The sequence below is a fragment of the Amphiprion ocellaris genome, chromosome 6, assembly GCF_022539595.1.
Source record: "Amphiprion ocellaris isolate individual 3 ecotype Okinawa chromosome 6, ASM2253959v1, whole genome shotgun sequence".
Taxonomy (NCBI): domain Eukaryota; kingdom Metazoa; phylum Chordata; class Actinopteri; family Pomacentridae; genus Amphiprion; species Amphiprion ocellaris.
The window spans coordinates 19,017,452-19,031,259 of record NC_072771.1 but is presented as its reverse complement, the minus strand read 5'-3'; the positions used below and the strand labels follow the sequence as shown (position 1 = coordinate 19,031,259).

Below are 13,808 nucleotides of genomic sequence, written 5' to 3'. Positions count from 1 at the left end.
CAACACTGATAATGTTGGTACTACCGCCTGTACTTTTTGTGTTATGACAAGTGAAAATATTGTGGAAAAGGCACATCCACTCATTTTTGGCACAGGTGAATCAGGCACTCGTGCCTGAATCCAGTTGCTTGGAAGCAATTTGTTTGTCACTCACTTTTTGCATCAATGCGTTCAGGCTGACTATTTAGAAGCATCATGCAAAACTGGTGTTTTGGTGGCATTCAGGCGCCGTCAGATATCTAAAGGTGCCACTTTCACTACATTACTGCCACTGCAGCACACTTATCTCTCTTATCTCAATTACTGTTTTAATATATCCGTTGTTTATCACAGTGAAATCCATGTGTGGTAACAACTGCTATGAGCTACCAATAATTGATGCACAGTAATCGTCCAATGTTTACTGTGCATTAACAGAACCAGTAAGAAATTAAAAGTACACTTTAAAATTATTAAAGACATATTAGGAACGTGAAAGACATTGGAGTTATCATTAATTTACTGGAACATAAAACGGAAATTAAGTATTAATCTCTGAATTAAACTTTATTCCAGAGTTTCTTGACGTCACTTTCTAAATTCACCCTTCCTGCGCAGGTTAGTTCGATTTTAATCACAGAAGCAACACACATGGGCGGGGCTTATGTATTACATGGTTTAATTTTAAAAAGTCTTTATTATTTTTCATTTAAAATTAAAAACGCAACAAGTGAAGCCACCGTGCAGTATCTGTGCTCAGAAAAACGACCCACGGTGCTCACGGTCCGGGTTGAAATTTCCCGGCGCACCCGCTCCGCTCCCTGATGCCTGCTGAACGCCGCCCGCGTTGCGCCATTTTGAAAGTGTAATGCTGGAGCAGGCAGAGGCGAGGGAAATCTCAAAGTAGAGAGCAAAGTCTACAAACCAGCACAGAGGACTGCAGGTTACTTTCTTTGGCTGAAAACTATTTCGTGTTGTCGACATCAGCTGGGCCGAGGACTTTCCATTCGGCTCTTCGAGGTTACTAGCAGCACTCCCAGCTTCATTCCTCCACTGCTCCTCGGTCAGAACCTCCCAGCCGACCCGGGTCAGCACCGCTCCAGACCAGGGCCCCAGCCCGCTACACAGATCCCTGTCTCAGCATATCACCATGGCAGGTAAAACTACAGAAATGAGACTTTCAGTGTGTCTGAGGTTCACCTAGTATTTAACAGCTACTATCATGTTTAGCACAGATGATGGGCTGGTCTCTGTGTTGTGGTTAACCAGCGCAAGCTAGCTAGCAAGCTAGGATACTATCAAGATGCCAGTGTGCGTCAGTGACAGTGTGAAAGTGGGCTGTTTTGCACTGCAAACATGCTTAAACTATGTTTTGTCCCTGGGGATTTGCAACCCCAGGTAAAATGTGCAGTTAGAGTGAAGTCAGATGCGGCCTTGTTCTGATATTGGTGATTTTAGCCAAGTTAGCAGCAGGCTAACTCGTGTGAAGTTGTCTCTGGATGTGTTGTCAGAACTTGGGCTTGTGTTTTGTGCAGGGCCCGGTGGTGGGAGCAGTGATGTGCAGTGGTGCTTCTCCCAAGTCAAAGGAGCGATAGATGATGATGTCGCTGAAGGTAAGTCCATGTGCTGATCACTGTTTGCTAGCATGCACTGTGAGACTGGCATCCTATGCATGCTTTTTCTGAAGTTTGCTGCAGTGCAACTGCTGCAGATTCTCTTGAATGTATTTATACATGCCATAAAACATTATATGACTGCAGTTTTACAGCATTTATCTGTTTGCACTGATGTAAAAAGAGCAGTGGTGTGGCACATACTTGCTGCTAGTCCATTGGGTCTTCTATTTGTGGCATAATTTCTGACAATGGCAGCAGTTACTACTGTTACTATCATTGGAGTGCAATGCATATCAGTTTTGAATAGCCCCAGGTTTTACCTCTGCAGGGCAAGGGCAAGCCCTCAACAAGTAGGAGGGGCACTTTTATGATTGACTTATTATTTTGGTTGGATTCAACTGCCAATATGTTTCACGGGTCACACAAAGGTCTTATTTTAGTGTTTGATTGACCAAGTCAAAATAAAAACTTTACTACTTAGCTCTATTGGCATCCAGCCACACAGATGATCTTTTGAGACTTCATGGTGTGGTGAGATACCGGTGGGGTAAAGGAAAATTGTGTTTCTTCTGAACTGACAGTTGGACTGCTGTAAATAATTCTACACATGGAACATGAAAATAATTATTGCCACAAAAAAGAAAAAGGATGGAGTGCTGAAATGTGTTTGCAATATATGGTGGACATTTTTGTGTGTGAAGGGCTACACTGATGTTTATAGTAAGCTTTGCCTGAGTACAAGTATAAATGAGAGCCTCTCCTTATGTCAATACATGGGTTGAAAATGCAACACTACAATAGTAGTTTCATTGACTCCTGCAAAAATATTCTCTGTCAGTCTGCCTACTTTTGTTTTATGTGATGGTTTGTATGGAGTCAGGTCGTATCAGGCACTTTGTCTGCTGTGCTAAGAGTGGAACAACACCATTGTCTATATTAAGGGTTGCACTAGCTCAGAATAGTGCCAGTCTGTAAATGGGGATTGATTGTTGTATTGTAGGATTTGTTGAGAATGCTTGTCTTTGAAAAGTGCTGAATAGCTGCAGTTTAAATGTACACCCTTAGGAGAAGGAAAAAACGCTCAGTTCCATTGCACTAGAACACTGTAGTGTGTATACATACATGTGCGTCACTGCTCTGTTGTGTTTTTGCCACGGTTGACATTAGTTTCACCTCTCACAGGTGGACAAAATGGTAGAAAACACACACTATCTTAACAGCTGCTAAAGAATTTTGTATTTCTTTGAAAGGAAATAATTTGATCAACTAGAAAAACCTTGCAAAATATTTTTAAATGGAACCTACCTCAAATTTACACAGCAGGATCCCTAATACATCAGCAAAGTAGATTCTGGGAAAAAAAATTCTACATTTGATGGGATTCTAATTACTATACCATTTTGACAGCTGACATCATATCGACTGTTGAATTCAACCACACTGGGGAGCTACTTGCCACTGGGGACAAGGGGGGTCGTGTTGTCATCTTTCAGCAGGAACCAGAGGTATGTTTTGGTGAAGTAACCGACAAAATGTGTAGAAACTTTGTGTTTAGCATTTGCTAAATTCATAACTTGATGAACATTTTACTAAATACCATTTGAAATGACAAGAAAACAGTGCGGTTTCTGATCTTGGACTGAAATGCTGACTTTTGCTCTTAGCATAAGCCTTATTCCTGTCATGATAATGTTTGAAATTCAGTCTGATATATGTTCTCTCATTGTGTAGAGTAAGAATCAGCCGCAGTGCCGAGGCGAGTACAATGTTTACAGCACCTTCCAGAGCCACGAGCCAGAGTTTGACTACCTGAAAAGTCTTGAGATTGAGGAGAAGATCAACAAGATTCGTTGGCTGCCTCAGAAGAATGCAGCACAGTTCCTCCTGTCTACAAACGGTTTGTTAAACCACTGTATTCTAGTTCATTTCATTCAATGTGGCAAGTCTGACTTCATGATATTTTATCTGTTTTAAATTGAAACCTTTCTGCCCTTTGGAGATACCGGTAATTTAAATTCACATAACTTCTTTTGTTATTGAAATTGAGTTTTTCATCATCTCTGCTCTTGCTCACTGGCAGACAAAACTATAAAGCTGTGGAAAATTAGCGAGCGTGACAAGAGACCAGAGGGCTACAATTTGAAGGAAGAAGATGGGAGATACAGAGATCCAAATACTGTCACAACACTACGGGTGTGTATAAAGTGCCTTATCACTGCAGCAATGATGTTGAACATGTATTATCATGTTATCATTAATAATGTTTTAATATGCTGGGTTTGTAATTGTCAGCTATGACAGTTTTTCTGTACTTAGTTTTCATCTATTTTTTCAATGGGTATATTAAGGTAATAAAGAAATGAGACTTGTTATGTTTGTTTGCAACTAAGAAAGCCCAATATTGTATTATTGAGTGCACATGTCTGTATTGTACCTTTTAGGTGAAGTATATACGATTGAGACTAATTTAGCTTTAGTTTTCACTGCAGTTTTCTCTCTGGTCAGGCGCATCCTCCAGTTTTGGGAAACAGATCTATATTTATTGAACAGTTTCCAAATATAGACTCAGTTTAAGAGACTAGCCTGTACTCTGAAGCTAGACCTTTCTTTCTTTGTGTGAAAAGCAGCTAAGTGTTTGCGTGTCAGAAATGGAAAAATACATATTTATACAGTAGCCTGTATGTGTTATGATACCTGCATCTGTATGCGTTCTTACTAATACAACAACAACAGTTGGGACTTGTTTTTTTTCCTCACAATAATGTGAGTTTTGAAACTGAGGATGCAGTTAAGGTTCACACAGTCTACTGCATTTTCCATGAAAATAATATGACCCTAACCTTCCCTCCCTCCTCAGGTACCAATATTCAGGCCCATGGACTTGATGGTGGAGGCCAGCCCCAGACGAGTGTTTGCAAATGCTCACACTTATCATATCAACTCCATCGCAGTCAACAGTGACTATGAGACCTACCTGTCTGCAGATGACCTGCGTATTAACCTCTGGCATCTGGAGATAACTGATCGCAGCTTTAGTATCCTTTGATTGTCAATATCACATAATATTGTGATAATGACTGTTATTTTCTTCAATAATGAGATCACAATTTATTCACTGGTTTCCGGGGTAAAGTATTTTTATGGCTTTTTCAGTGCTTTTACTTCCTAGTAGTGTGCATGTCTTTCAATCAAAATAAGATTCATCCTTCCCTCAACTCAGTGCATCTCCTAGAGGTAAAATCTGAATTACATTTTACCCAAAACATTGAGTACAAGCACATGCTGAATATCTGATTATGGACAGACATAGCAATTTACCAATGTAGCCTAAATGCCTCACATTCAGACACTGGCTTGGCATCTCTACTCAGAATCCTAAAGTCACTGCACTCAGTTAATGTAGTGCACACACCTCAGACGTGTAACTAAAACACTTTGAAAAGAGTGAAAAAGATGCATTATATTGACACCCAATGATTTAATCTACATAGTCTGTTATATAATTGTGCAGCCCTAAAACAACCATCACCTTCTATAGATCTTAACATTAGACATGCATATTCACATAGAGCATATCAAGACTACTGACTGTGCTGGGTTGTGCCACCTTACAGGGCATTTTAGTGTCTAAGCAGTAACTGTTATTCTTTGGAAGAAAAACTATTTGTAAGGGGAAAAATATTGCAGTCCATTTTAAGAGAGCACAACTTTTTGCAAGTGTGCCTTTGTGTGTACATTTGCAATGTTAAATAGTGAAAGGTGTGTTTCGTTTTTTTTAAGTCTTCACTTAGATTTTGATCCAAGTCACTCAACCAGCATCCTGCTCACCTCACATCAGTTAACACAGACAGATTGTATCACTTGGTCCATGCAACATCTCTGAAACTCAGGCTACAGTATACTGGAATGCATGTTTTTCCAAATCCATGTTAAATCAATTAGACACATTGATTATATAGTGCATGTAAATATTTGTATATTTACAAATGTAGAAACTGTGTTTAAAGTTAAACAAAACATTAGTTGAAAATATGTGTATTTGTGTTGGTTTTACCTGTAGCACAGTGTATTTATTCATGCTACCACCAGATGTCCCCAGAGTACAGAATGTTAAATTTGTACATATTGTGGCTTGAACAAATGAGTTCTAAAAAGTTACATGCACATGTTTAACCCCAAAGCCTGCTTAGTGTAAAGAGATGTTTTCGAGATGTTTTGAACTGACTACATAACTTTCATTTGAGAAAGTCATTGAGTGTCCTCTTTTATAAGTGCAGTCACAAAGTAAAGCATTTTTGATTGTAGCCTAAACAGTTCACACCACTTACAGTAATCATGAATAAATGACATTCTGAATGCTAGAATGGAGAGGGAAGGCTCTCTTGTCAGAGAACTATTACATTATGCCATTTTTATAACCATGTCAACTTCTACAAATCTGTATTTGCTAACATGTAGCCATGCAAATCATTTCAGGCCTTTCAGGAAATGTTTGTTTGTTGGCTATGATTGCACTAGTTAAGTAATTCAACTGTTTCTTTGATTTTGTTTTCAGTTGTAGAAATGTCTGTTTAGCTCTCTGACCTTAACCTCACCTCCTCAGACATTGTTGACATTAAACCAGCCAATATGGAGGAGTTGACAGAAGTGATCACAGCAGCTGAATTCCACCCGAACCAATGCAACACTTTTGTCTACAGCAGCAGCAAGGGAACCATCCGTATGTGTGACATGAGGGCATCAGCACTCTGTGACAAACATGCCAAAAGTAAGTCTTTCATTAATTTAGTGCATCCGGGGCTGTTGAGTTTTGAGATGTGCTTCTTGAAGGAAAGATAATAAACAAGGAAGTTTTAGTATGCTCTCTTTAGTAGAAATTATTGTTCAAATGCATCTCAAGAGCCTAAAACTCAATTGATCAACAATCTGTGGTTATATGGCCAATCTTTTCTTAAATCCAAAAATTGGAGTAGCCAGGGATGATGTCACCCATCGGTTTGTTCTCAAGCTGAATTAAAATCTGTGGAGAATGACTTTACAGATGAAGCCATCTTTTCTGACTGGAGCCACTGTAGTGTCCTCCTGCACTGTGTTGAAACTGACTAAACACCAAGTTAAATCAAAGCCAATGAAGACAGAATCGTAGCAAGATTGACTGTTTACTGTCACACTTCTTCATTAACATGTCGGTGAAAAACTGCAAACAAAATAATACAAACTGTCAGTATCTGTGATTTAACTTAATATTACATTGTCAGTGACTTCAAACATGAAATTACATCACTTTTTGAACTTTAGATAACAGTCACACTGGCCACTAGGGCGTTTTATAGCTTGTATGTAAATGTCAACAAACTCCATTTTTAAACCTCTTATCCACTATTGTTTTTAGCAATCATTATTTAGATTTTTAACATCCTGAACGTCACATGTATGAACTTACAGCATTGCCTCTATGAAGAATTTTAGCAGATGGCAGCAGATTAAATTCAGAGCATGCTCAAGATGCCTGCCTTGCTTTCTTAAGAACCAGGAAGACAACCTGGAAGTGACCGAAGAGGACATGAGGTCATCAGATGACCAGTATCAAAAAATAAACCTTCTTTGCAAACTGTTTTCACCTTTAGCAGTTAGTAACACATTCTTTAACTGAAATTGGTAAAAGTGAATTATTTAAAAGACACAATCTGTAAAAAATGAAACAATGCCTTAGTGGCAGCACAGCGAGGTTCCTCCAAATATTGAAAGGAACGTGGAGTGGCACTTGAAACCTGGCTGGAGCTCAGTCAGACAAGCCACAGCAGTCAAGAGAGTCATGGCCCCAAACATATGTCTGTTTTATAACCAACTACATTCAACAAATACATAGACAAAATTAAGGTTTTGTTCATTATTCAATTCATTAAATTGTTACAATCATTTGTAGTTATCACAAAAATGTACTCTTTCTAAAATGCATTAACATTTCTTAGTGTAGACTGATATATTTCATGTTTATACTGTACTATTTTGCGCAAAGACCCCTATAAATTATCATCGACTGACATTTAACTAACAAAAATTTGGTAATCACTAATCAGTTACATGCCTGTGGTTATTATGCAAAAAATCCTTAACCTCTCTTGGGATGCTCTGGTTCTGCTTTTGTATGATATGAATTATGAATGGCACAGAAGTGGCTTGGTTTGGAGAGCCGTTGTCATCAAAACCCTCCAATAAGCCACAGAAAAAAGAGACACGTCTGTATCACTGAGTCTACATTTAGGCACTGAAACAATTAAACTAATAATATCGCCATGAGGTCAAACTATAAATTAAAATGTTACACATATGCTTTATCACATACTCAGGACAACACGATACAGTCTTCGGATTTAAACATTTGAAAAACACTTTTTATATTAATTGTCTGCATGTTTACAATAGAGCATGTAAGAAATGATTAGATAAACGCCAGGATGTGGAATGCCTGATTAAAGTCAGTTTGCATTAGTTGTTAAACCTAAATTGTATATGTTGCTGCATTAGTATTATACAGCAATATTAAACTTGAACCTTGTCCTTTCTGTCAATGACACGCAGGGTAAACTAATGATGTCCATCTTTTTCTTTTTTCAGTGTTTGAAGAGCCAGAGGATCCAAACAATCGCTCATTCTTCTCTGAAATCATCTCATCCATCTCTGATGTAAAGTTCAGCCACAGTGGACGCTACATGATGACCCGTGACTACCTGTCTGTCAAAATCTGGGATCTCAACATGGAGACCCGCCCAGTAGAGACATATCAGGTCTGTAACTTGTCATGTTAAGACAAAAGTAGCAGTTATGGTTTCTTCATCAGTTTCTTTACTGTAGACTGTAAAGCCTGATGTCATTCTTCAGTCTCTCCACCACACTGAGGTGTTTTACAGAAGTCATAATCAAAATATTCAGATCTCCTGCAATGTTATTTTCACTTTTGCACAACTGCTGATTATAACTCTGTCGCCTCCTCATTTCTTTTAACAGGTGCATGAATATCTCAGGAGTAAGCTGTGTTCACTTTATGAGAATGACTGCATCTTCGACAAGTTTGAGTGCTGTTGGAATGGGAACGACAGGTGAGCTCCTGTTTTGTACATATCCAGTGAGCACTACTGTAACAACCTTAATATTGTTCTGTATACGTGAAAATCACTATCGCCAGACAAGCAAAACGCGTGCATGTCTAACTCAAACAGACATTTTCGGCAGTCCGCTCATTTGATACTAATGACGTCGGTGACGTTGGCCTTATCACTTACTGTGGTTATCTGCTCAGTGCAGACCATAAGGCAGTACATGATTTTATGTGGGTGGTTCAGGGTTTTTCTGTGCATGCTTCTTGTGGTAGCTCATGACAAAGAACAGTATACCTCTGGGTTTTAATTGGTTTTCCTTGTTTTTACCTAGGACTGTGTTTGAGGTTAATGTAGAGACAGGTGTTCCACAAATTTCTGCCTCATTCATTCATGCCTTTTCTGTCCGCAGTGTTGTGATGACGGGTTCCTACAACAACTTCTTCAGGATGTTCGACAGAGGTTACCGGCAGGACGTGACCCTAGAAGCGTCACGGGAAAACAGCAAGCCGCGGTCGGTCCTGAAACCTCGCAAAGTAAGCACAGGTGGGAAGCGCAAAAAGGATGAGATCAGTGTAGACAGTCTGGACTTTAACAAGAAGATCCTCCACACTGCCTGGCATCCTCTGGACAACATCATCGCCGTGGCCACCACCAACAATCTGTACATATTCCAGGAAAAGCTGAACTAGCGTTTCTTGAACCGCCCAGATCCCAATTTCTGCTTGAGCCCCCCATTGCTCTGATATACCAATATAAACAATAGCTGTCTGTTTTTAGCTAAATCCCTAAATCGTGATAAGATCTGCCCTCGGTATGTGTGACAACACCTACTACCACAACAACAAGCAGTGGCATTAACAGAATACATCCAACCAGGCCATCATATGCAGTTTCTATTGCAAACCTAAACATGCAGGGCTTTAAGATCTGAGTCCAGACTTTGGGATTTGGTACCATGGGGTTCCACCATTCGGAGCACTCCATTTAACATGCTACCATTTGAAACTCCACTACATCCCAAACCAAAGGGAAAATATGTTAAATACACGTATTTGGTTAGTTTCTTTCATTATTCTTTTGTGCCATCGTGACATGATTCACTTCTACGTCATAGCTACCAATTGTTAAGTTTTTGTAGCTACCATGTTTTACTAGCTTGAATAGGAAATTCTTTCTACTGTTTTTATGTCTTGCTGTCACCACGTTCCTTTTCGTACTGGCCTGAAACACTGCTAATACAAGCTGTTGACACTCCATATTTGTCCAGTATTTGTCAAGTTGCCAAGTTCACTCACCGCTTTATTTTCCCCCTAATGTACAGTATGGTTATGCTGTTAAAGGACTAATCTAGTGTTTTACCACATTTTAGCTCATTCTCTGAAAATTGCATAGAATTTACATTACTGCTAACATTTGTCCAGTGTACAGTTATTTATGAGATCAAATTTTTAACTTTAAAGCAGCCACTGCTTTACATTATTTCTCTGCACAAAAAAGCCAACTTAATACAAATTGACTGGGCATGTGTTCCATCACAGTGAACTTCTTGTCTTTGATAACAACAAAGTAAATGTTGGTTACAGAGCAGTAAATGAATATACTGTAACATCTGACACTAAAAATGAGTAACCTAAAACCAGCTTTCTTCACCTTCTCCTTTCAACATCTATGTGTCCTTATCTTCATCCTCTGGATTAGGATTTATGTTTGTAGATACTCTTGCTTTTAATTAGCTAAATGTCAGAACTGCAGTGCTCAAGTGTCCTGAACATTTGAGTATTTGGTTTTCAAAATAATCGCTGGTCTCAGCTGCACCAAAACGTGACTAACTGTTCACTAATATAGATGTTGAGTTGATTTTCATAGTGTATTGACATGGCTACATTTAGGGAAATGATCAGCAGTAATGTAAATGGAATTTGTACTTACTGGCCAATATTGTTTAAAAAAACAAAAGACAACGCCAGTAAAGTCCTTTAACATGGATACAAGACTGACGTGCACACACATTTGTGAGGTATTGTGGTTTTGGGAGTTAAATGGTGACTAATCATGCCAAAGTAACCAGTCCTATACACTCTGAACTTGTATTCGTTTAAAGCTGTCTTGCGGACAAGGTGCCCCTGATCCGACTGGTCACTCTTGCACATGTGTAGACAACCATATAAAGCTCAGGACAAAAGCTTATATACGTGGAAGGGCGTGATGGTGTGATAATTCTCTTGTGGCCTGTGGCACCAAAACCGAGTGCTGCTGCCAGCTTCCCCACAAAGCCTGTTGTGTTGCTGCAGATTGATCGATTGCTTTACTCTCTGGATCTAGTTGTAGACTTTCTTTTTTTTTATTTTATATGATGTTTTGTACTGTACCTGATAAAAGAAGAATAATCACTATAGCTGATTTATTTTTGTATAAATTAAGGCAATAGGATTACAGTCTGATCACTGTAGTTTCTTTAGCTGTCTGACTGATTGTAGATGGAGGGTTGCTTGATAACCAGGTTACCTTTTTGTCACATGGCTTTGGGACATTTTCTTCATTCTGGCAGGTATTTGTTTGAAAGCTAGAGATTTTTTTTGACATCAAGGAAGTGTGTCGTTTCTGATGTGGGATGTCCAAAGAAAAGTATTTTCAGGTGTCAGTGCGTCTGTAGTGACAAGCACTATAACTGTATTTTTTTATTTTTTCCCGACTGTAACTATTGTTTATGTAGAACTTTTTTTTTTTTTGGATGCTTCAGAGTTACATTCTGAGTTAATTTAGATCTTAACGTTCTGTTTCTGTGCCATGGTTTTGTTTAATGAATCATTTTGCTCGCTGTGAAAGAATAGATCCCCACGGGTCTACATTTGGAAAGGCATATTTAATCATGTATTGTTAAAACTGTTAAATCAAGTTCTCTACAGCTAGTCAAGGCGATTGACTAGACGGCAGAGTTACTGATTTTGAAATATGAAATGTCTTCTCTCTCCTGTACAGACTTGGTTATTTAATAAGGAGAATTTGTGAAGCACTTGCAGATAATTGCTAAATGCATCATAAGTATATAAACTGTTTTGGACATGGAGGGGAAAAAATGTCACAAAGATTAATTTTGCTGTTTCTTTGCAACATCATGATTCAATCAAATGCTGCCAGTAGACCTTTTTCAGATCAGACATTTTAGATTTTCAGAGCAGAAAAAGCGCAGGTGTCAATAGTAACGGCTGCATTCCATTTAAATGAGCTGCTTCCAGGGTCCTGGTTATTGTGCATCCTGACTCTGTCATTAACAAAATTTGTTTCACCTGTTCTTTTTCTTTTATGAAAAGTGAAATGTCCGTAATGAAGAGGGTCTTATTCTATTCTAGAGCAAACAGCTTGATTATAGCACAGTTTTCCACTTCATTAAAATTATGTTTAAGCCATTAAATCAGGGCACGAAGCTTCATGGTCCACCGGATCATATTTGTGTCACTCTTCTAATCATTAAGATGCCACCAACTAACCACCAGTCTCCACATGGTGATACATAACTACTGTAGAGTGACACTCTCTCAGGGCTCTGGGTAATGTCTTCTAGTAATGAGATACTTTGTTTTTTTCTTAATTTTTGCAACCTTTTGAAAGACAACTTTTCTTTATTGTCTAATGCAAAACTGAGGGTGATTTCCGTCATTTGCCTCATGTCATATATGTATGAACCTGTATAATGTGGCACCTTTGTCCCATTCCACGGTAAAGAATTCAATCAGTTAGCCCCCCAGAGAAGAGATATTCATTCAAAATCAGATCAGTGGTCAGCCTTGTCCCATCAGTAATCCAATCTGGCATCTACTTACTCATGGTTAAATAACTGTTTTTCTATGTAAAATAGGACTACATCAGAATTGGCAACTTGAGCTAACATTGGCTTTTTAAAAAAACAAAAAACCACCTTTGCAGATAGCAGGGATGGACGTCACACTGTATGACCATTACATCATCACTAAAAAACAGTTACTGACATTCATTTCAAAAAACAACTAACCAACAGTCTTTTTCACTTTCCCCTCATATCGTCTTCATACAGTAGCTATTTATCAAGGCTATAGCGTAAACCACAAAGATGTTCCGAAGAACCCTATTGCCTTTCTTATAGCATTAAGAAGAAATAAGATAATCAAGTATGTTTCTTGAAGTTTCTGGCTCGCCAGACAGGAAACTGCTCAGGGGATTTTACCGCTGCTCTGTGATCAAAACCTTGTACCTTCAAGAAAGCAGCTTTTCAGGACTCTTAACAAAAACTGCTGTATTTACAGATTGATCATCCTTTTTAATTTAAAAAAAAAAAAAAAATCAAGTTTCTGTAATGACTAAACTTGCCCTACATACAATAGAAAACTTCACAAAATATCAAGGAAACTGTCAAAATTGGAGTTATGAGGTTTTTCCACTTGCAGCAACATTATATACATGTCTAATGTATCACAGGAGTTAAAATAAAATGCACTTTTATTTTTGTGAATTTCATTAATTTGTATGTTGGTTTTTTTTGGTTATTTCTTTAAGGGGCTCTTGAGTAAAAATTGTAAGAGTTTTGGTGATCTGTTAGGGAAAACTACAAATGGTTCATTGTACAGCTTTGTTTGTCTTTGTCAAATGGAATAAAGTACAGTTTAGATGAAAAGTAATAAAGAATTTCAAACCTGAATTTCTGAACTTAAATGCCTCTACTGCTTTATGTGTTATGTGTGCAAGATAATGTAAAATTATCCCATCAGTATAACATGTTAGTTGCTGCAATTGCAAATTAAGAAGATAGCTGCAAAAAGAGATTTTATGCATGTACTTGAGAAAATTGTTTTCCAAAATAGTACCAGTAGCAGTACCATCTCCCTCTCTAAAACATCAAGCCATTCATAATTCAGAAAGAATATAATAATGTAGACCCATCCTCTACTAATCATACAGCATGCGCTACTAATGGATGTGACCTCACATTAAGAGGTAAGACCAGTCAGGTAACACAGCATTTATGTCCATAGTGAGTAAACAGGAGGAGACCGGGGTCAACCTTATTACTATTATCAGTCCTTAAACCCTCCACATACTCAGATGACTCAGATACAAACAGCCCATCCAGATCCACAAA

General features: G+C 38.3%; 1 protein-coding gene across 1 annotated transcript; it reads left to right on the top strand.

The window, feature by feature from the left end:
- The first annotated feature begins 822 nt into the window (after nucleotides 1-822).
- On the top strand, nucleotides 823-13,367 carry ppp2r2aa (protein phosphatase 2, regulatory subunit B, alpha a). The gene is made up of 10 exons (XM_023288086.3): nucleotides 823-1,136; nucleotides 1,515-1,592; nucleotides 3,003-3,100; nucleotides 3,327-3,492; nucleotides 3,676-3,788; nucleotides 4,453-4,630; nucleotides 6,199-6,363; nucleotides 8,214-8,383; nucleotides 8,604-8,695; nucleotides 9,105-13,367. Exons 1-10 carry the CDS (start codon nucleotides 1,130-1,132, stop codon nucleotides 9,382-9,384), a joined length of 1,347 nt encoding a protein of 448 aa, XP_023143854.1. The 5' UTR covers nucleotides 823-1,129; the 3' UTR covers nucleotides 9,385-13,367.
- Nucleotides 13,368-13,808: the final 441 nt, after the last annotated feature.

What these genes read in the sequence shown, in the direction of transcription:
- ppp2r2aa (XM_023288086.3), top strand. An exon ending in GCCCAGTAGAGACATATCAG is followed by an intron (nt 8,384 to 8,603) that starts GTCTGTAACTTG and finishes TTCTTTTAACAG; the next exon opens with GTGCATGAATATCTCAGGAG. An exon ending in TGTTGGAATGGGAACGACAG is followed by an intron (nt 8,696 to 9,104) that starts GTGAGCTCCTGT and finishes TTCTGTCCGCAG; the next exon opens with TGTTGTGATGACGGGTTCCT.